This window comes from Carcharodon carcharias, chromosome 11 (assembly GCF_017639515.1).
Source record: "Carcharodon carcharias isolate sCarCar2 chromosome 11, sCarCar2.pri, whole genome shotgun sequence".
Taxonomy (NCBI): domain Eukaryota; kingdom Metazoa; phylum Chordata; class Chondrichthyes; order Lamniformes; family Lamnidae; genus Carcharodon; species Carcharodon carcharias.
In genome coordinates, this window is record NC_054477.1 from 60,331,705 (window position 1) to 60,356,024 (window position 24,320).

A 24,320-nucleotide genomic window follows, 5' to 3' on the forward strand; every position below is an offset into this window, starting at 1 on the left:
ATAGTAGCACATATCATACTCAGTGTTGTAGCTGCCATCAAATTACTATATTAAGTTGATGACACTACAAATCCCTTGCTAGGTTTAAAAGCGAACAAATTAATGTTAGTTTTGAAATAAGAATCTGAAAAAGGATAAGGTTTTTGCATAAAACTAACTGGTTAATGCAAAAGGACCACCAGATGTCCACGAAGGGTGCTGAAGGCAAGCAACTGGTGGTCTTCTCACTGAAAAGTTTGCATTAATTGCTGCATGTATGGATACAATAGCAATGTATTTTAACCCCTGCCTAGTCACAAGCTATACTGTATGTCCAAAGTATACTGCATTATGGAAAATCAAGTTTTGCATCTTAAATTTTACAAATGAACATAGATAACAAACGAAAACATATTGCTGCAACAAAGCTTCCAAATACAGACCGATATACACAAGAAAAATCCTGTAGGTAACTTAGCATCCCTTTGTTTTATACAAATGAAACAGTACAAAAACTGGGAAAAAAAAAGCAGCAAATGCTGGAAATATAGACCAGATTGGTTAGTATATGTAGAAAAAAAAACACATTTTTAAAGGGTATCCACAAAAAACTAAACGTTCCTTTCTCTTTCCAGAAGCTGACTGACCAGCCTCTCTTGTTTTTGTTTACTTTTGAAATATAAAGCAGTTATTTCTCAATTTAACTTCCTGGACAAAAACATTAAGCCTTCAAATATTTTTGGCTAAATCTTTCACTAAGGTTGCTGAACTGTAGATTTTCGGTAGCATGTTTTATTGACACAAATGCCAGAGACAATGAAAATGCTTTCTAATTGTTTCTTCTCAACAATTTTGTTCCATCAAAATAATTTACAGCTTTTATAAAAATCTGAGTTTAACTAAAATGGTGGATTATATTGCAACTATAAAACTATGCACTATTCTGACACCAAATTTTCCAAATACAAGATAGGCTGCAATTCAAAATGACTAAGAGGAAGTCATCTACGTCATCATGATACACTTAAATTCTGGACTTATTTAGCTACATAATCTCTACTTGCTATATTCACAAGAAAGTGCAACTATCATTTTTTAAAAGTTATTTCTAGCACTTACATTAGCTGAAAAGCAGACAGACATTTGATTCTATGTTGCAGTTAACAAAAAAATCCGAATACACTTTAAGCTGCAGACATCCAGGCAGTCAGTGAGAACAATGAATAGCTGAACAGATGGACCAACAATGTCTATGCCTTCCCTTATTACCAAAGCATGTTTCTAGCCAATAAGAGATCATCCAGTTCACAATTAGTTTCTGAGGCAGATGCAAACCAACTTCTATCCCACGTCAGGTCTTGGGGCCTCTTAAGACAAGTACACTGATGTCAACCGAGGTCTGCCCTGGGCATCATGTGTATTAACAAGGGGTGTGCAGCAACAATGCCAACAACAAAGGGAACTAGCAGGCAGCTGCTGAATGAGGGCATGAGTCATTAGGCAGCAGGCTGTCAGCAAAAACACCTGGCTAGTTGTGGACCTCACCAAAACCCTGTTACTATTGTAGTGAGACAAGACACATTGAAAGGCAATATCTGCTTTATATTTAAATATGCAGGTTTTACTTTATTACTGTCATTATGCAAGTTCAACAAAAAGTTACAGTATTAAACTATACTGCCACATTAAAAATAAATGCCCTTCTGTACTCAGCTTCTGAAGCTTGAATTCACAGGACTAGAGGTAGGAACAGATTCTATTTTTAAAGTAATCATATCCAATGTGAAAACATGCTGCATTCAGAGACAACATTGATGAAAGGGTTAAAAGGTGCTTAATTTAAAAAAACTGATTTTACTATTCCCAGAATTCAAGCAACAAAGGTATTCAGATATCAAGGGTATAGTCCATTTCCCAAAGGATTACACTATAACTAGAATTTATATCAATCAACGAGGAAGAAAAGCAACTGCTTCTGATCATTCAATGCATCAGACAAGAAATGAACTTAATGGTTACTAACATTCACTAGTATGAAATTGGACTAAACAAGCAAAAAGGTTATAACCCTTAACCAAATGCAGATAATTTGGAAAGCACCCAAAGACAAAATATAACTATTGGATGGCCTACCAGAGTTATTACAAATATTACCCCAAGTGAGGGGGGAACAGTTAGGTATTTCAGGACTCTGGATTCATGGTAAAATAAAGGGGAACAAAGACTGCTAATAATCAAACAATCTTGCCCTTTTTTTGGTTGATTTTACCCCACCTTCTCTACCTTACTGTGGTGAACTGGTGGTCAAAAGTCTGCAAGTCTAAATTTAAGTTTGCACAGTTTTATTAAATCCAATGGAAAACTGCACAAACCACCTCAAAGAATTTTAACATTTCCCGCTAAATGGGGTGAACATTCTTGTAATTTTTCATTCTTGTCTGCTTTATCCATTTAGATTATTGGGTAGATTTTACCCCTTAATTAATCCTGATGACTTGTGTAAATTTTCAGCTACTCAAAAATGAGGAAAAATTACATTGTAAACCTTGATTTTTAAAAAACCAAATGTAAAATTTCTTAATCACACATTGTCATATTTGTCCTCAATATTTTACACCCTTTCAAAAAAGTTACTATTTCCCCCTCTGAACTTATCCATTTTTCATTCTTTTTTTCAACTTTAATAACAAGTTTAATATCCATTGCTTACCCTCTTCTTCCATCCGACCCTCATTATCTATTACATGATAGCTAGAGCAGCTTTCAAAATACTGGATTTTTAGTAGTAGAAACAAAGTGTCTTTAAAAATCTTTTCCAACTAGTCAAAAACATATTCATACAAGAGGCTGTGGGCATGAGTATAGTTGTCAGTGTCTCCTGCCCTGTCAAACATTTAAACAAAATAAACTCATCCTTAGCACTAAAACGGCTTAAACAAATCAAGGTATGAGCTAAAAAGTACAAAATTAGTTTACAGAAAAAATGTATATTTTTAAATGTTGAACTTTGTCAACGATCTGAAAATAAAGAGTTGTAAAGAATTTAGTTATCACCAACATTCATTTATATTTTGAGTTTAAAATAAAAAATGAAGGAGAATTCATTAGCTGGGTGTTAGGAATTTCACAGGATAAAGGAACTGAATTAACATTAATAATCATCTGTCAAATGTTTTAATAAACCCAATAGATTCCTCACCCTATAGGAATCTTGCCTGAGAGACAACATTCAAGATGTCTACAGAAGTTAAGAGAGGGGGAAGAAAATTTAAAAAAAAACTTAAATAATGCTTGCACTGAAAGCTTTACACTTCAGGCTGTCTGGTCTAGCTACTTATAACTTTCAGCTCAGATATGCACTTGAAACCAATGGTATTACTTAGATCAGAAATATTGATGTTTGGTGGCGTAGTATGAAACCAACACCAAGGCTGTTGGGCCCATTCTCCAACATGCTCCATTCTCTATCTTAGGACTTTAAATTTCATTTTTATCCCATTTCTAATTTATAGCACCTAGCTACTTTTTTCTGAAAGTTAATACTTCTTGTTGCACATTCAAGTATCCATTTGGGAAATACAGCATCAATTGAAAAATCTTGACTTCAAGGACCCATTTTTCAACCAGACAAAGCAATGTCATACTTGTTTTGACATGTCAAGCATTCCATCTGATCTTGTTCCTGGCACCTACAATCTAGTTGTGCCAGGTAAATAATTGTGTCAACAGTTCCTTGATGATAGAATTCCTTGTAGTGATTCTACCATCAGTACTACTCAAAATTAGTGGCAGTGGCTCCCCCTGGATGAGAGGACGTTGTCTACTCAGGGTCGTGAGTTTGTCATGGGTCTTCATGTGATGGAGCAGGGAGATTCTAGAACCACAGATCTTTGGGCACGAGACAGGATGTCCTCTGAGGTAGTGGAATCCCGAGTGCAGCATTTTCTTCCTTCTCTACCACTGCTCTGCCTCATTATTAAAGGTGTTGTGGCTCAAAGCAAGTTGCAGCTTGACGGACAAATTGTTGCCACTCCGAACAACTGGTGACATGCCCCTCCCAGTCAGTCCTTAATGTCAATGTCACTGCACTTCAAGGACAGCTTTAGAATGTCTTTGAAGCATTTTCTTTGTCCTTCCCTGGAATGTTGGCCTCAAGAGTTGAGAAAACAGGACCTGGTGGGGCAGGTGATTCTTGGCATCCAGGCACAATAGTCAGTTCATCGAACTTGATTTTGCTGGATAAATCATACTGTGGAAACTATCATGGTATTTCCTTTTTGTCCATAGTAGGGACAATGCTGACACGCATTCTCCTGAATCGCCCAATTGTTGTGGCTGAGGACGTGCCCGAAGCGACAGGATTTAGACCTTCCATAGGAACCTCTGACATGGTCTCTGTTGTCAGACAAACCCAAGAAAAATGTTGAGAATATCAGGAACTCTTCACTGCATTCGACTTTAACCAAAGCATTTGATTCAATTAATTAAAATACTTTACTGTAAAATCTCTTGGAGATTAAGCAGCAAATATGTAGTTACAGCAAACAGTTATCCTGTAGTTTGGGAGTCTTGTGTCAGGCATAGGGCCTATGTGGCTTGCCCAATGTAGTTGATTAGCCATAACCAGTACCTCTATACTGGAAATATTGGCCTGAGAGAGGACACTGATATTGGAGTGCTTATCCTGCCATTGAATTTGCAGAGGCATCGCTGGTGATATTTCTCCAGGGATCTACAATACCTGCTGTGTGTTGTCCATGTCCCTGACACATAAAGAAGGGCAGGTAGCATTGCAGCCCTGTAAATCATGAGCTTGGTGCCAGGTTTCAGGTCTTTGTCATCAAACATTCAGTCGGCCAACAGCACATGGGAGACCATAAGACATAGGAGCAGAAATTAGGCCATTCGGCCCATCGAGTCTGCTCTGCCATTCAATCATGGCTGATAAGTTTCTCAAACCCATTCTCCCTGTAACCTTTGATCCCCTTAGCAATCAAGAACCTATCTATCTCGGTCTTAAATACACTCAAGGCCTCCACAGCCTTCTATGGCAATGAATTCCATAGATTCACCACTCTCTGGCTAAAGATGTTTCTCCTCATCTCTGTTCTAAAAGGTCTTCCCTTTACTCTGAGGCTGTGCCCTCGGATCCTAGTCTCTCCTACTAATGGAAACATCTTCCCCAAGTGCACTCTATCCAGGCCTTTCAGTATTCTGTAAGTTTCAATCAGATCCCCCCTCATCCTTCTAAACTCCATCGAGTATAGACCCAGAGTCCTCAAACGTTCCTCATATGTTAAGCCTTTCATTCCTGGGATCATTCTCGTGAACCTCCTCTGGACCCTCTCCAGGGCCAGCACATCCTTCCTGAGATACAAGGCCCAAAATTGCTCACAATATTCTAAATATGCCTTATAAAGCCTCAGCAGCACATCCCTGCTTTTATATTCTAGTCCTCTCGAAATAAATGCCAACATTGCATTTACCTTCCTAACTACCGACTCAACCTGCAAGTTAACCTTAAGAGAATCCTGGACTAGGATTCCCAAGTCCCTTTGCACCCCAGATTTCTGAATTCTCTCCCCATTTAGAAAATAGTCCATGCCTCTATTCTTCCTACCAAATTGCATGACCTCACACTTCCCCACATCGTATTCCATCTGCCACTTCTTTGCCCATTCTCCTAACTTGTCCAAATCCTTCTGCAGCCTACCCGCCTCCTCAATACTACCTGTCCCTCCACCTATCTTTGTATCATCTGCAAACTTAGCCAGGATGCCCTCAGTTCCTTCACCTAGATCATTAACGAATAAAGTGAAACGCTGTGGTCCCAACACTGACCCCTGCGGAACTCCACTAGTCACTGGCCGCTATCCTGAGAAGGACCCCCTTATCCCCACTTTCTGCCTCCTGCCAGACAGCTAATCTTCTATCCATGCTAATACCTTGCTTCTAACACCATGGGCTCTGATCTTACTGAGCAGCCTCCTGTGCGGCACCTTGTCAAAGACCTTCTGGAAGTCCAAGTAGATAACATCTATTGGCTCTCCTTTGTCTAACCTACTCATTACCTCCTCAAAGAATTCTAACAGATTTGTCAGGTATGACCTCCCCTTGATGAAACCATGCTGACTTTGTCCTATTTTACCATGCACTTCCAAGTATCCTGAAATTTCATCCTTAATAATGGACTCTAAAATCTTACCAACGACCGAGGTCAGGCTAATCGGCCTGTAATTTCCCGTCTTTTGCCTCACTCCCTTCTTAAACACGGGGGTTACATTAGTGATTTTCCAGTCCTCTGGGACCCTCCCTGACTCCAGTGATTCCTGAAAGATCACCACTAACGCCTCCACTATCTCTTCAGCTACCTCCTTCAGAACTCTGGGGTGTAATCCATCTAGTCCAGGTGATTTATCCACCTTCAGACCTTTCAGTTTTCCTAGCACCTTCTCCTTGGTAATGGCCACCATACTCACCTCTGCCACCCGACTCTCTTGAACTTTGGGGATGTCACTCGTGTCTTCCACTGTGAAGACTGACATAAGTACCTATTCAGTTCCTCCGCCATTTCTTTGTTCCCCACTACTACTTCTCCAGCGTCATTTTCCAGCGGCCCAATGTCCACTTTTGCCTCTCTCTTACCCTTTATATATCTAAAAAACTCTTGCAATCTTCTTTTATATTACTGGCTAGTTTACCCTCATATTTAATCTTCTCCCTCCTTATTTCTTTTTTAGTTGTCCTCTGTTGGTCTTTGTAGGCTTCCCAATCCCCTGGTTTCCCACTGTTCTTCACCGATGTTGAGTTTCATCATTGATTTCTGTCCTCGCTGAGTGGAAGCTCCCACAGTATGAAAATGATCCATGTTGCCCAATGGTTTGCTGTGGATCTTGATAGTCAGGGGCAAAATTGCACAGCAGGAGCAGGCTGGTACAGGGCCTTCACCTTCCAGATGTTTTGCCTAAGACCCATTCTTTCATATGCCTCTGTGAACATGTGGGCAGTAGTTTGGAACGCAGCCTGTGTGTGCATACACAAGCACCATCAGCATACTGCAGCTCGATGGCAGGGGTTGGGGTGATCTTGGTTCTGGACTGGAGGCAGCATAGGTCGAATAGTTTTCCACTCACCCTGTAGAGCAGTTCCACTATAGCAGGGAGCTTCCTGAAGATGGGGGGCGGGGGGGGGGGTGTCGCAGTTATGAAGATGGAAAAGAGCATTGCTTGACCCTAGTTTGCACTCGAATTGGGTCTGTAGCAGATCTGTTGGTAAGGATTGTGCATGCCCGACACAAGTCTCCCAAAACAAGCTCTCTATTCCAAGCTTCATTATGGCAAGCAGTTACCAGGAGGGCAGAAGAAACATTTCAGGTGTGCCCTCAAAGCCTCCCTGAAAAAATGCAACATCCTCACAGATATGTGGGACTCCCTTGCTGCAGATCGCCCAACTGGAGCAGCAATGTACACGAAGGTGCTAACCATTTTGAATGCCTCCAATAGGCCCAGGTGGAGGCCAAGCGCAAATCAAAGAAGGAGCATACCAAAATCTGAGCATCCCACTCACTTGCTTCATCAAACACTACCTGCCCCACCTGTGGCAGAGTATGCAGATCCAGCATTGGGCTTTTTAGTCACCTCAGGACCCACAACCCCAGAATAAAAGAAAGTCATCGTCGGTCCTGAGAGACTGCCCAAGAAGGAAGATCCTTTGGCGCCAAATACCTCTGCTTAACCTGCCCCCATATCCCTCTATTCCCACCTCCCTAGCATTTACATCCCCTTAAAAACATTAAGGCTATCTGCTTCAGCCATTCCACATGGCATTAGAGTTCCATATTCACAACATTCACTGTGCGAAGGAGAGTCTAATTATCGTTCAGTTGTTCCAAGATGATGGTGGGAGCTCCTTCAGATCTGCCATGAAAATATCTGATTTGTGAAATGTAGGCCTACGTCATAGATCATACTTTCCCTTCCTTCCTCTCCCTATACACTTTTCGCACATTCAAATCTTAAGGACTGAAATCTGCATCTTAATCCTTAGCATTTCCTTAGCAAAAGTGTGAGGTGATACACTTTGGAAGGATTAATCTGACAAGGAAGTATTCAATGAACAGCATGACACTAGGAAGTTCTGAGGAACAAAGGGACCTTGGCGTGTGTGTCCATAGATCTCTGAAGGCAGAGGGGCATGTTAGTGCTGTGGTGAAAAAGGCATATTTATCAATCGAGGCATAGATTACAAAAATAGGGAGGTCATGTTGGAGTTGTACAGAACCTTGGTGAGGCCACATCTGGAGTACTGTGTTCAGTTCTGGTCATCACATTATAGGAAGGATGTGATTGCACTGGAGGGGGTGCAGAGGAGATTCACCAGGATGTTGCCTGGGATGAAACATTTAAGTTATGAACAGAGGTTGGATAGACTTGGGTTGTTTTTGTTGAAGCAGAGAAGACTGAGGGGTGACCTGATCGAGGTGTACAAGATTATGAGGGACATGGACAGGGTGGATAGGGAGCAGCTGTTCCCCGTAGTTGAAGGGTCAGTCACGAGGGGACATAAGTTCAAGGTGAGGGGCAGGGGGTTTGTGGGGGGGGTGGAATTTGAGGAAAAACTTTTTTACCCAGAGGTGGTGACGGTCTGGAATGCGCTGTCTGGGAGGGTGGTGGAGGCGGGTTGCCTCACATCCTTTAAAAAGTGCCTGGATGAGCACTTGGCACGTCATAACATTCAAGGCTATCAGCCAAGTGCTGGTAAATGGGATTAGGTAGGTAGATCAAGTGTTTCTCACATGTTGGTGCAGACTTGATGGGCCGAAGGGCCTCTTCTGCGATTTCCAAGGCTTACCAATTAAACCAAAATCATAGCAGTTAACTTAAAATTATTGTAGAATGTCCACCATCCTCGCTCATGCAGGCTAGATCTACTTGCTTATCCAGATTTATAGTGAAAGATGAGCACAGAATAACCAAAAGAATGGGCATCTGAGAAGTGGACAGAGCAGGTCATGTTTCTAGAAGTGGGGGTGGAGCAAGTGGACCAAGTCATTCAGAAGGAAGCCATATCTGCAGAGGGTCTTCAGGAAACAATTCTCTTTCTTCAATTTCAGCAGTGACAAGTGCACGGTCAGTGCACTTCAGTTCACAGGAGGTTGAGAGTGAAATCTGTCAATTGCTACAGCCACAACCACAGCCCAAAAGCAGGGTAAGGACAATGTTGTGGCTCTTAATTTTTATGCCCCGTTCCTTTCAAGCTGCTGATGGACACATATGCACATCTCGCAGTTTGCAGTGTGCTACTGCATTAGGGAGATCATTGAGACTCTCTATACATTTAGAAACACATTCATCTCATTTACTTTTGCCAAAGACAAGGAGGAGGAGCGAGCAAGCACAAGGATTTGAAATCAGAACAAGGTATAAAAACCTGTGCACGCACGTGGGGGGTGTTGATGAAAGGAATCACACCACAACAAGCCATACCTTACATATATGGTGAACAAAAAAGCACCAATTTTAAAAAAAATTACAATTCCAAGCCTCATTGTTGTGCATTTATTTAATCTGGGTCAGACCAGATCGCATACTGATGTTTCTGTGGCAAAAAACAGAAACACAGTGGGCCTAGCTACATAGCTACAGCCTCATTTCTAATGTCAAGTTGCTGTCTATTCTCTTTGACGATGCCATCACTCCTGCCTCCTCACCCAAGTGCTGAATTCTCCGATAAATTCCTCCAGTAAAACATAGAAACATAGAAAATAGGAGTAGGTAATTGTCAGAAGAATAAAAAGGCGACTTATTTTTAAATCTCTTATGCCCTGCTAGCCTTTCCACCCCACCCCCACTAGAGCTGCACCTTGAGTGCCCTACCATCCATTCTTAATTAGCACATTCGTTTAGATAATATCACCCCCTTCAACGCTTCTGTGTTCTTTTGTCTGTGACATCTTTTGATTATCTGCTCCTACCACTGTTTGCTTGTCTCTACAACCACACCACTCCCCACCCCACTTCTCTCCCCCCCTCACCTTAAACCAGCTTATATTTCACCCCTTTCCTAAGATTCACTCAGTTCTGTTGAAGGGTCATGAGGACTCGAAACGTCAACTCTTTTCTTCTCCACCGATGCTGCCAGACCTGCCGAGTTTTTCAGGTAATTCTGTTTTTGTTTCGGATTTTCAGCATCCACAGTTTTTTGTTTTTATCGACTTATTATTTAAATGGAGAGAAACTTCAGAATGCTTTAGTGCGGAGGGATCTGGGTGTCCTCGTGTATGAATCGCTGAAAGCTAGTATGCAGGTACAGCAGGTAATAAGGAAAGCAAATGGAATTTTGGCATTTATTGCGAAAGGAATAGGGTGTAAAAATAGGGAAATGTTGCAACTGTACAAGGCATTGGTGAGACTGCACCTGAATTACTGTGCAGTTTTGGTCCCCTTACTTGAGGAACGATGTAGTTGCATTGGAGGTGGTTCAGAGGACGTTCACTAGATTGATTCCAGAGATGCAGGGCTTGTCTTATAAGGAGAGATTGAGTAGTTTAGGCCTATGCTCGCTAGAGTTTAGAAGGATGAGAAGAAATCTAATTAAGGTATACAAGACGTTAAAGGGGATAGACAAAGTAGGCGTAGAGCGGATGTTTCTCCTTGTGGGGTATTCTAGAATGAGGTGCCATAGTTTTAGGCTAAGTAGATTTAAATCAGCGATGAGGAGGAATTACTTTTCTCAAAGGGTTGTGAATTCACTACCTCAGAGTGCAGTGGACGCCGGGACGCTGAATAAATTTAAGGAGGAGATAGACAGATTTTTAATTAGTAACAGGTTGAAAGGTTATGGGGAGAGGGCAGGAAACTGGAGTTGAGGCCAAAATGAGATCAGCTATGATTGTATTGAATGGTGGGGCAGGCTCGAGGGGCTGAATTGTCTACTGCTGCTCCTAGTCCTTACGTTTTTATTCAGCCCTTTGAGCCTGCTCCACCATTCAATATGATCATGACTGAGCCTTTATCTCAACGCCACACTCCCGCTCTCTCCCCATACCCCTTGACACCTTTAGGAGTCTAGAAATCTATTTCCTTCTTAAATAAATTCAGTGACTTGGCCTCCACAGCCTTCTGTGGTAGAGAATTCCATAGGTTCACCACCCTCTGAGTGAAGAACTTTCTCCTCATCTCAGTCCTAAGTGGCCTACCCTGTATCCTGAGATTCCGATCCCTTGTTTTAGACTCCCCAGCCAGAGAAAACATCATCCCTGCATCCTTCTGTCCAGCCCAATCAGGGTTTCATACCTTTCAATGAGATCCCCTCTCATTCTTCTAAACTCCAGTGAATACAGGCCTAGTCGACCTAATCTCTCCTCATACGACAATCCTGCAGACAGGAATCAGTCTGGTAAACCTTTGCTGCACTCCATCTATGGCAAATATATCCTTTCTTAAGGAGATCAAAACTGCACAGAATACTCCAGGTGTAGTCTCACCAAGGCCCTGTATAGCTGCAGTAGGACATCTGTGCTCCTGTACTCAAGTTCTCTCGCAATGAAGGCCAACATACCATTTGCCTTCTTAACTGCTTGCTGCACCTGCATGCTTGCTTTCAGTGATTGGTGTACAATGACACCCAGGTCTCTTTGTACATCAACATTTCCCAATCTATCACCATTTAAATAATACTCTGCCATTCTGTTTTTCCCACCAAAGTGGATAACTTCACACTTATCCACACTTCCACTTTCCTTGAAATCTCCAACGACATTGTCACCACAATGTCCATTCTCAATCTCTGTGAAGTATTCACGAAGGTTGATCACACTACCCCCCTCCAATGCCTCTCTTCTGCTATTCAACTAAATGGGAATGCCTTTGCATCATTCCATTTCTATATAGCTCTGCACAGTCAATGCATTTTGTTACAAATATGAAGTTTATAAGATTATGTTTTGGGACTGGCTCTTTAATTTCAGGTAAAATGGGGTTGTGAAGGGGATAATGTGACATCTCTGAATAGTACCCGACAAAAAGCTGGGTGGCTTGGGTGCTATGGGGACAAGGGGGGGCCAAAGTTGACAAGGAAGATGGTGCAGGATGTGCACACCGGTAAACAATAGCAAGGGCAGTTATGCTGACTGTGAGTTGCCTGTTAGTCGCAAAGTCTCACAGGACGGTATTAGGAATGTCAGGCTTTATAAATGGCTATACTTTTAACTGTTTGTTTAATTCCAAGATAAAATGAAATGGAGGGCGGGGGAGGAGGGGGTGGTGATGTCTAGAGGACAGCTAATTAGCATTTTTACCTGGATACAAGGCCCATGTGATTTACACTACCATGTGGATGGGCTTTGGAAAAGGAAAAGTCAGTAGTAAGCCACTGTGATATCAGGTTGCGGTTTTTCTAGTTGTATCATAAGCTCTCAGACACAAGTCAGTATGTGTGTGTGTGAGAGAGAGAGAAAATAGTGAGTGAACTGAATAGTGTTTAGACAATCGAAATGCAGAAAATCTGAAATTAAAAAAATGTTGGAAATAGGTTATGGCACCATCTGTGGAGGGAAACAGAGTAACATTTCAAGTCTGTGTCACCTTTTATCGATTCTGCAACACTTCGCCAATCACAACCTGGCAACTTGAAAATACTTAATTTATCCCTACCTCCTCCTTGCTGTCCTTAATCAATCATCCATCCATGTTAATACATTACCCCCAACTCCATGAGCCCTTGTGTTGCATGGCGCCTTATCAAATGCCTTTTGGACATCCAAGTATACTGCATTTACTAGCTCCACTTTACCTCCACTAAAATAATTACATCCTAAGAAACCCCTCAAATAAAATTTTCAAACAGGATTTCCCTTTTATTAAACTATGTTGACTTGATCTAATTGTAATAGGCTTCTCTAGGTGCATTGTTAAGACTTCATAAATAAATTCCAGCACTTTCCTGATGACTGATGTCAGGCTAACTGGCCTGCAAGTTCCCCGTTTTCTCTCTTCCTCCTTTCTTGAATAGCGGTGTTACATTTGCTAACTTCCAAACTGGCTGAGACCATTCCAGAATCTAGGGAATTTTGGAAAATCAAAACCAGCACACCCATTATCTCTGCAGCTCTCTTTGGAATTTTAAGATGTAGGCCATCAGGTCCTGGGAATTTGTTGAGGTTTTAGTCCCGAGTTTCTCCAGTACTTTTTCTTCTCCTGATAATCTTAAGTTCCTCCTTCTTATTAGCGACAAGGTTACCCTCTATTCTCGGTATGTAATTTGTGTTTTCTATTGTGAAGACAAAGTATTTGTTCAATGTCTCTGCCATTTCCTCATTCTGCATGATAATTCCTCCCGTCTCTGCCTCTTAAGGAACCAACATTTATTTTAGCTACGCGCTTCCTTTTTAGATACTTATAAAAGCTCTTGCAATCTATTTTTATTTTGCTGGATATTTTACTCTCTCATTATATTTTTTTCCCCTTCTAAATCAACTTTTTGATGGCCCTCTGGTTTATAAAACACTCCCTATCTTCAGACTTGTTGCTATTCTTTGCAATATTATAAGCCTCTTCTTTCAATCCACTACTATCCTTAACCTCCATTGTAAGCATGGAATTACCTTTCTCAGAGTTCTTATTTTTCAATGGAATGTATTTTGGTTGAACATTTTGAATTGTTTCTTCAAATGTATATTTACTACCATAAATTTTAGTCCATTTACTCAATCAATCAATCTTAGACAGTTCACCCCTCAAACTTAAAGCCAATTATGTAGGTATAAGATTGTTTGTGATTGGATTGGATATGCTGTTTTCAAAGTTAATGTGGAATTCAGTTATATTAATGATCACTATTTCCCTAGTGAATTTTTTACTATGACATTACTAATTAACCTTGCCTCATTGTACAAGATTATGAGGGTCATGGACAGGGTGGATAGGGAGCAGCTGTTCCCCTTAGTTGAAGGGTCAGTCACAAGGGGACAGAAAGTTTAGGGGGGAATGCGAGGAAAGATCTTTTTACCCAGAGGGTGGTGACGGTCTGGAATGCGCTCCCTGGGAGGGTGGTGGAGACCGGTTGCCTCACATCCTTTAAAAAGTACCTGGATGAGCATTTGGCATGTCATAACATTCAAGTGCTGGTAAATGGAATTAGGTAGGGATGTCAGGTGTTTCTCATGTGTTGGTGCAGACTCGATGGGCTGAAGGGCCTCTTCTGCACTGTGCGATTCTGTGATTGCACAATATTAGATTTAAAAAAGCTTTATTTCTAATTGGTACTGCAACATATTGTAAACTCTCATTACAAGCATTTACAAATTCCTCTTCCAGATCACCTTTGCCCATTTGATTAATACAATCTACATGAAGGTTAAAGCCTCCCACACTCTTCCATTGCCTTTGGAGCTTGTATGAATAACTTATTTAATGCTCTGTTCAATGGTATAACCAAAGTTAAGAGGCCTATAAACTATTCCCACCAGCATTTTCTGACCCTTGCTATTCCTAATCTCCATTCATACTGTCTATATCCTCTCTCACAATTGTCCTTTTATTTAAAATCTTTCACAGGATGTAAGCATCATTGGCTAGGCTAGCCTATGTTGCCTATCCCTAACTGCTCTCGAGAAGATGGTGCTGAGCTGCCTACTTCAACCATTGTATTTCATCTGTTGTAGGGTGACCCACAGCACTGTAGGGGAGGAAGTTCCAGGCTTTGACACAGCGACAGCGAAGGAATGGAGACATATAATAGCTCCAAGTCAGGACGGTGTGCGGCTTGGGGGTAAACTTGAAGGTTGTGGTGTTCCCATGTATTTGTCCTTCTAGGTGGTAGAGGTCGCATGTTTGGAAGGTGCTGTCGAGGGAGGCTTGGTGAGTTGTTGCAGTGTATCTCGTAGGTGGTGCACACTGCAGCCACTGTCCATTGGTGGGGGGAGTGAATGTATAAGGTGGTGGATGGGATGCCAATGAAGAGGGCTGCTTTGTCCCAGATGGTGTTGAGCTTCAAGTATTGTTGAAGTTGCACTCATTCAGGCAAGTGAATACACTCCTGACTTGTGCCTTAAAAGATGGTGGACAGGCCTTATGAGGTCAGGAGGTGAGTTACTCCCTCAGAATTCCCAACCTTTGACCTGCTGTTGTAGCCACAGTATTTATAGGGCTGGTCCAGCTCAGTTTCTGGGCAATCATAACTCCCAGGATGTTGATAGTGGGGATTCAGCATTGATAATGCCATTGAATGTCAAGGGGACACGGTTAGATTCTCTCTAGTTGGAGATGGTCAGTGCCTGGCACTTGTGTGGCACAAATGTTACTTGCCATTTATCAGCTCAAGTCTGGACGTTGTCCAGCCTTCTGTATATGTACATGGCCTGCTTCAGTATGCAAGGAGTCACAAATGGTACAGAATACTGTGCAATCATCAGCGAATATCCCCACGTCTGACCTATCGATGAACGAAAGAACATTGTTGAAGCAGTTGAAGATGGTGGAGCCTAGGACACCACCCTGAGGAGCTCTTGCAGTGATGTCCTGGGGCTGAGATGATTAACCTCGGACAACCACAACCAGCTTCCTTTATGCTAGGTATGACTCCAATCTATGGAGAATTTTCCACGATTCCTACTGACTCCAGTTTTGCTAGGCTCCTTGATACCGTACTCAGCCAAATGCTGCCTTGATGTCAAGGGCAGTCACTCTCACCTCACCTCTTGAGTTCAGCTCATTTGTCCTTGCTTGGACCAGGGTTGCAATGGGGCCAGGAGCTACATGGCGCTGGCAGAACCCAAAACGAGCATCAGTGAGCAGCTTATTGCTGTATAACTGCTGCTTGACAGCAGTATCAAGCACACCTTCCATCACTCTGCTGATGATCGAGGGGAGACTCTTGAGGCAGTAACTGACTGGGTTCAACCAGGTCCTCATGCCATCCTTTATCATCAGTTTTATTACCTATCCTTTTCCTATTTTGCCTGTCTTTTTGAAATGTTGTGTACCCTGCAATATCTATTTCCCAACTTTGCCCTCCTTGTACTATGAGCTGGATTTTATGGGGTGCCGTATTTCCTGCCTTCTAACTAAAAGGTTGATAGGGAACCCGACCACCAAAAAGCTGGATGCCCCATAGCCATTCTTACGCTGGAAGCAGCATTAAATTGCCTAAGGTCAAGACTTCCGCCCCTATTTGGAGAGGGAGTCCAGCCTTAAGAGAACTGCCAGCAAAACCAATTAGCCAGCAGCTCTGTAATCCCAGCAGCACAGGTTCAATTGGTGGCCACAGGCAGTCTCTGAACAAGAGGTTATGGAGCTGGACTTCAAGGTAAGTCTGGGGTATTGGTGGAGCTTGGCTAGCAGACCACAGTGAGGGGGATAAGGAACCAAGGCTGGGGCGGGCGGGGGCTTTTATCAGACACGGACCCATGAAGAAGGTCCCCTAACTTGCCTAACACTAGCCCCTGCCGTAAAAACTGCTAGACTACAAATCTGGTGTGGGCCTTCCTCTGCCATGGGTAAAATAGGGCAGAGGCAGAATGAGGAACTTACTGGACCTCAACTGGCCCAATGGTAGACTGACTGTCTGATACCTCCCCCACCCACTGTAAAATGGGAGACAGGTCAGAGGTGGGCGAGAAGGTAGTAGGAGGGCGGCACGCTGTATTTTATGAGTTCCCCCCGCACCCCCCAACCCCACCAACCCACCTTCAAACAAACTGGTGTCATGGTGTGAAGTCTAGCCGTGTCTCAGTAATGACAATTAAATCTAAACCATTTCTCTCTATTTGTGCCACTAGTTCATCTACCTTATTGCCAATCCCACATGCTACAGCTGCAACACATCAGTTACCCTGCCATCTTTATTGTATTTAACTAATTAGGTTCCAAGTTCAGAAATACCACTCAACTGTTATCTGTATTATATAGTGCTGTCTCTCAAATCTGGCGGTCCAAAAACTGGAGTTGTCCGAAAACTAGACATTTTTAGAAGGTGCCATGCATCATTTTTAACTGAGTAAAATAAAAAAAACTTACCTGGACAATTCGATTAGATGCTGTATTGGCACAGTGTGGCGCCTGACTAGTTAACCCCTTCGCTGATTAAGCGCTGGTCTATTCCCAAGCTCCGAACAACCCTTGACATCACCTGACCCAGCTTGACATGAACCACTCATGGTCTGAGCCGTCTGATCCGAAACATGGCAGGATCTGAAATCTGGCATGGCCTTGGTCCCGAGGTTGCCGGTTTTGAGATACTATACCTGTACTAAGTAGTTTGGCTTGTGTCCCATTTAACGGGATAGAATCTTAAATTCACCAATCACTTATCTGCTCACCTAATTAATGCCATTGAACCCTCACCCTACTGAAGGCTGGAAAAAAGGTATAAAAAGTACCACCCCTTTCCCCCTTTGCTCTGAATTCCCAAATTAGCACTCATTCCTCATCATCTCCACTCTGTGCTCCCATCACCTGGCTTGGTCTGCTCCACTTGCAAGTGGGGTCCATGTACTGGCAGTTTAACATTTGCTGCTAGAGTATGAGCAATTCTGGACTCATTTCATCGATCCAACGGTGAAAGACAAAAAGCTAATATTGGTCTCTTCTGTCAGAAATATACAAGGTGGCCGACAGAGAGGCCTGAATTGGGGCAAAAACAGAAACAGAAATACCTGGAAAAACTCAGCAGGTCTGGCAGCATCGGCGGAGAAGAGCATGGTTGATGTTTCGAGTCCTCATGACCCTTCAACAGAACTAAGTAAAAATAGGAAAGGGGTGAAATATAAGATTGGTTTAAAGTGGGGGGTTTGTTGGGACAAGCAGCCAGTGATAGGAGGAGATAACCCCCTGAAACTAAGTCCTTTGCTGAGCACTGAACGTTCAGCGTAGGAGAGGGGAAGGTCAGGGATATAGTGAATAAATGGCCGGAGCTGGGATTGGAAGATGGGGTGGGGACATCCACCACTACTCTCCTCCGTCTGGCTGAACTTGTTCTCACACTGAACAATTTCTCCTTCAACTCCTCTCACTTCCTCCAAATAAAAGGTGTGGCTATGGGTACCTGCATGGGCCCCAGCTATGCCTGTCTCTTTATGGGGTATGTGGAACATTCCTTGTTCCAGTCCTACTCTGGCCCCCTTCCACAACTCTTTCTCCGGTACATCGATGATTACTTCGGTGCTGCTTCATGCTCTCGTCGGGACTTGAAAAAATTTATTAATTTTGCTTCCAATCTCCACCCCTCCATCATTTTCACATGGTCCATCTCTGACACTTCCCTTCCTTGACCTCTCTGTCTCAATTTCTGGTGATAGACTGTCCTCCAATATCCATTAAAAGCCTACCAACTCCCACAGCTACCTCGACTACAGCTCCTCACACCCCGCTTCCTGTAAGGACTCCATCCCATTCTCTCAGTTCCTTCGCCTCTGTCGCACCTGTTCTGGTGATGCTACCTTCAAAAACATCCTCTGTCATGTCTTCCTTCTTCCTTAACCAAGGTTTTCCACCCATGGTAGTAGACAGGGCCCTCAACCGAGTCCAGTCCATCTCCCGCGTATCCGCCCTCACGCCTTTTCCTCCCTCCCAGAAACATGATAGGGTCGCCCTTGTCCTCACTTAGCACCCCACCAGCCTCCGCATTCTAAGGATCATCCTGCGCCATTTCTGCCAACTCCAGCATGATGCCACCACCAAACACATCTTCCCTTCACCCCCCGGCGGCATTCCATAGGGATCATTCCCTCTGGGACACCCCGGTCCACTCCTCCATCACCCCCTACTCCTCAACCCCCTCCTACGGCACGTCCCATGCAAATGCAGAATAGGCAACACCTGCCCCTTCACTTCCTCTCTCCTCACTGTCCAAGGGCCCAAACACTCCTTTCAAATGAAGCAGCATTTCACTTGCACTTCCCTCAATTTAGTCTACTGCATTCGTTGCTCCCAATGCGGTTTCCTCTACATCGGAGAGACCAAATGCAGACTGGGTGACCGCTTTGCAGAACATCTTCGGTCTGTCCGCAAGCATTACCCAGACCTCCCTGTTGCTTGCCATTTTAACACTCCACCCTGCTCCCTTGCCCACATGTCTGTCCTTGGCTTGCTGCATTGTTCCAGTGAAGCTCAACGCAAACTGGAGGAACAACAGCTCATCTGCCGACTAGGCACTTTACAGCCTTTCGGACTGAATATTGAGTTCGACAACTTTAGATCTTGAACTCCCTCCCCCATCCCCACCCCCTTTCCATTTCTTCCCCCTCCTTTTTGTTTTTTCCAATAATTTATATAGATTTTTCTTTTGCCACCTATTTCCATTATTTTTAAAAGTATTTCCACCCATCGTTTATATATACCTTTTATGCCCTTTTAGTCTTATTTCACCCCAACCCCACTAGAGCTATCTGTACCTTGCTTGTCTTGCTCTCCACTCTTAATTAGCACATTCCTTTAGATAATATCACCACCTTCAACACCTCTTTGTTCTGTTGTCTGTGACATCATCTGGTTATCTCCACCTGTCACTGGCTGCTTGTCCCAACAACACCCCCCCTCTCTCCCCCCAAACCAGCTTATATTTCACCCCTTTTCTATTTTTACTTAGCTCTGTTGAAGGGTCATAAGTACTCGAAACGTCAACTGTGCTCTTCTCCGCCGTTGCTGCCAGACCTGCTGAGTTTTTCCAGGTATTTCTGTTTCTGTTTTTGTTTTGGATTTCCAGCGTCTGCAGCTTTTGTTTTTATCCCTGAATTGGGTCAGTTGGAGAAAGGAGGTGCTCGACCCGAGTCCTGCCTTAGTCAAGTTCTCCAGAATCTGGGCCTGCAGAAGATGCACAAATGAAGGGACTGCTGGAGGACCTACAGCTCGTCAGGTCCCTGGACACAAATGCAAGGGCATGGACCCAGCTCCTCTGGTAACGAGACCACAACTCCCCCTTCTACTTGCTAGAAAAAAAAGATAGAGGACCCATAAACAGCTCTTGGGACTGCTGGCTGCTGAAGGATCCCTGGTCTTGGATCTATAGGGCAACAGTGCCAAAACCCATGCCTAATACTAGGTTCTGTTCTCGCCTGATCCAATGACACAGGCAGAGATTTGTGGGAGGACCTGCTGACAAAGGTTTGCCCAGAGTGCACCGAGCTGATCAACGCTCCACTTAGCTTTGCGCAACTGATAACATAATGCTTGAGGGGCAAGTCTCCATGGCTGGATGGGGATGGCCCTGGAACTCACAGAATATCTGGGGCTCAACAGGGTGGGCGTGGGGATGCCCCTTTCAGCACACGCCAGTCACTGCCAAAGAGGGGCAATTTTCATCTGCTTATGAAGTGTTATCCAGTCTCCCTCCTTATAATCTGAGCTAAGATCTTTGCCAGGGCAATGTCAGCTTTCCCATGTTGTCAGCAAGGAACAACTGGGAGAAATGTTCTGGACTCCAAATGGGTATGTTGTAGGCAGACTCTCTGCTGGAGGAACTCAAACCTGCTCTACCTTGGGGTCTATGTTGGCCCTACCAAGGAAGTTTCAACAGCATTCTGGCAAGAGCTGGAGGCCAAAGTCACTGTTTGCCTAGGGTGCTGGACAAAACTGCTCTGAATGCTGTCCTAAAGGGTTGAAACGCTGATCATAAATCTGTATGCTGTGATAACAGTTGGTCACTCTTGGGAAAAACATGACTCCCTGCAGGACCTGCCCGTTCTTTGCAAAGAACTGAACAGGCTCTAAAACACGATCATCTCTAGCCAAGTTTTCTCCCTAACTGGAGCAGTAGCTAACCTGTGAAAGCCAATAAGGAATTCACTGATCACAAACAGTTTCAGGTGGCTGGTGGAGGAGAGGGCCCTGCTAGCAAGGTGACCAGGGTCAGGGATGTGCTAGATGGTAGTGGAGTGACTGGATGTCACCAGAGGAACTGGCACAGTGCACATCTTGGTGCAGTATCTCACAGCCAAAGCCACCATGATGCCAAAAGAAATATTTGGTCCTAATTCCACTAGGCATATCGAGGAGGCTGAAATATGTGGAGCAATTCTCTCTGAACTGACCTTCATTTGGTTGGAATTTCTCATGTGCCAGACCATGAAGCCTCTCTTGCACAGAAGAGTTTCCTATATGGGGGTTGCTCCTGCACACACTCCACTTCATCAGCTTCTGCCTTCTGGATCCAGTGGAATATTTTTTAAAAGGCGTAAAACTTTTAAATGTTGATTTTCAGAGACACTCGTGTTTATTCATGCAAAATGAACATGCAGGTACATAGTGAATAGCTTCACACTTCCACACAAAACACTCCATCTGCAAATCTACTTGTTGCCCATTCATATTACTTTGTCTACTTCACTTTGCGTTCTCACCTAGTTTTGCATCATCAGCAAACTTGGGATACATTATTCTCACTCTCTTCACTGAAATCATTAACATAGATAGTAAATAGTTGAGCGCCAGCATTGACCTTTACGGCACTTCAATTACAGCCAGTCGACGTGCAAGTACCTCATTTAACCCTACTCTCCGCTGCCTATTCATTAATCAATCATCCATCCATGCTTTATATTACCCCTAAATCTATGAGCTCTTGTCTTCTTGACGCCTTATCAAATGCCCTTTGGAAATGCAAGTATACATCTATTAGCTCTGCTTTATCTACCCTACTAGTTACATGCTCAAAAAATTCTAATAAATTTGTCAAATGCAATTTCCCTTTCATAGGACCATGCTGAGTTTGTCAGATCATACCATGGCCTGTAAGTTTCCCGTTTTTTTCCTCCCTTCTTTCTTGAATAGAGATGTTACACTTGCCAATTTTCAATCTATCTAGAACCTAGGGAATTTTGGAAATCATAACCAGGACATTAACTATCTCTGCCGTTACCTTTTTTAGAACACTAAATGTAAACCATCAGGTCTTCAGGAATTGTTGGCTTTTAGTCCCTCAACTTTCTCCATTCTTATTCTGGGTAAACGAATGATGGCTATAACAATAGGCATAATGAATACCAAGGGCATTGCAGAGGAAGCCCATAAGCTCACTTAAGAGGCCTTCGAGCTTGGGGATACCACTAATGAAATAGTTGAGTGGAAAAGGAGTGAGGGAGGCATGATGCTGCAGAAGGGAGAGAAAAAAAATGCAGTTTGGGAAGTAGAGGGAAGAACAGAACAGGACCCAGAAATGAATGGAAAGACAAAAGGAGCACCCAAAATGGAGTACATGAATGAGGATAGAAGATCTTTACTGAGGAGCGGTCTTAAACTAGGGGTTGATACCAAAAAGGAAAAGCATCCATCTTTGCCTTTTTTGAGGGCAGAAGCCTTTGGCAGGAGGCAGTGGTAGAATGTGGACTAGTTCAGGGTTTACCAGCAGTACAAAGGCTCATTGTGGAGTCAGTGCCAGAAGAGTTAGAGTGGCAGACAATGAGTCAAGGTTCAGTTCAGCAGCCAGCAAGGAATAATCAAAAAGCAGAGCATGAACCAGGAGCCAGTAGAGTAGCAGATGTGGAAAATCAGAGAAGCTGTGGAGTTTGATTGGGAAAAGACTGAGTTAAGTAGACAGCGCAAGATGGTAGAGGGCAAGATTCAAATTGGCAACCATACTTATGCTGTTATGGTTGTGCTGTACTTGGAGTAGATTCACACTATTTTAGGTATTGAGAAAAGTACAAGATCCTCTTGGAGCAGTAGCAAAAGGGAGTCATACATGCCCTACTGTGGGTAACATAAAAGGAAGATCTTAATGGGTGGATCAGACAGAATACAAACATCTCTGGCTCAATCAGGAGCAAAGGAAGAGAAATGGAGATGCTAGGGCTTGGCGGATTCATACGTTAATAAATGCATATTCCACCTCACTGTTAGTAATAAAGATGGTATTTTCAAATCCGATAAGAAAGAACTCTTTTAAAAAGTGTAACATATATCACATAGCTTTGTTAAGATCAGGGTGCAGATACAGCCTTACCAAAGCACACCTGCTACACAAACATTCGCCAAAACACGAAAACTTTTAAAGCAAGAGCAATATTCTCTGTGGCTAAACATCCGAAAAGGTGAACCTTCATTAAAAGTGGTCTGGCCCAAAACGCCAACTGATTCGAGTCAAAACTTACCAGTATGTGGAAATACTAAAATATAAACTCATGATGAGTAGATGGGGTTTATGACTATAATTCTTACAAAGAAGTAAAGCGCTGGCCAACCGCCTCGAGATAGATGAAGCTTGGTTTGTTTCCTACATGAATGTCCACAAATAGCTTGGGAGCGAAGGGCCAGCGAGCCCCCTGCTCCTACCAGAGGCCTAGTGTTAGAGTGAGCGGAATTTCAGCCCCATTTCTCACAGTAACGCCCTGGGACGGAGAAACACACGGCGGACACACCATACTCACAGGACCGGCTGAGAGCACACACCAACCTCACTCTCCGTCCAATCCCTGCCGGGCCTGGCCCGGCCCGGATTACTTCTCCGCTCCGGTCGCTGACTCACGCTGATGGCCCCGAACCAGAGGCCGAGTGCGGACATTGACGTTGGGGCTTCCAACGGACGGACCCTGAAGCAGCTTCCTCTTCCTCCATCTCTTCCCCGCAGCCGTCCCCGGTGTGTAATGCACCTGCCACCGCCGCTCTGGCCCAGTCTGGTCCGGTCCGGTCCGGTCCGCTCCTGCCTGATCCCGAGCTCGCGCTTAAACGGTTCTTTATTTGAAGAATCCTCTGCTGGTCCCGCGCTGTTCCGCGGCTGCTGCCATCTGCAGCCGCAATAGGAGCAGTGTTCAGCCCCTCTTTTCAGTTACTCAGTATAGCTTGTCATTTATTTGTGCTAAATTCATGTCTTTATTTTTTTTGCCATTTTTAGCAAAACAATCTCCTGTGGAACTAATTGTTAACCTTCAAGCTCAATCGTGGCAGTAGTCCATGAAGGACCGTAAGCTGTCCATTTAGAAAGAGACACACACAATTGGTTATATAGCCTGAGGGGTACCACCCCACATCAAGCATGGAGCAAGGCAAGAAGGCAGGTCTCAATGAACTACCACACAGCAGGTATGGGGATTGAACCTGTGTTGTTGGCCTTTTCTGCACGACGCTAGCCATTTATCCCTAAGCTAATGATCCCCACCGTATTAATATTACTGTTGCCCACTCCTACCCTCCCTCAATTTTTCGTGTTGTTCAATTCTAACCAAAATTAGAAAAGAACGAAGTTCAATTTTTGTTAATAACTAGTGAAAACATACAAAATTCAATTTATTTCAGTGGCTGTAATGCAACAATCATTCCCAACATTTCTACCTCATATCTAATTGTTAGACAATTTAAACAAAAATGCTGGAAATGCACAGCAGCTACTAAGATTTGGGTGAGTTTTCAGTT

General features: G+C 43.5%; 1 protein-coding gene across 3 annotated transcripts in view; it reads right to left on the reverse strand.

Annotated features, from left to right (window-relative positions):
* The window catches only part of LOC121284417 (probable ribonuclease ZC3H12C), a 75,227-nt gene extending 51,331 nt beyond the window's left edge, over window positions 1–23,896 (reverse strand). For 2 of the 3 annotated variants that reach the window (XM_041199864.1, XM_041199865.1), the window contains exon 1: window positions 23,365–23,896. In XM_041199864.1, coding sequence (XP_041055798.1) covers window positions 23,365–23,472 — 108 coding nt within the window. In that variant the 5' untranslated portion in view covers window positions 23,473–23,896. Of the gene's footprint in view, window positions 1–23,338 lie in introns of all 3 variants that reach the window. The other variant, XM_041199866.1, reaches the window with a different exon arrangement.
* Window positions 23,897–24,320: the final 424 nt, after the last annotated feature.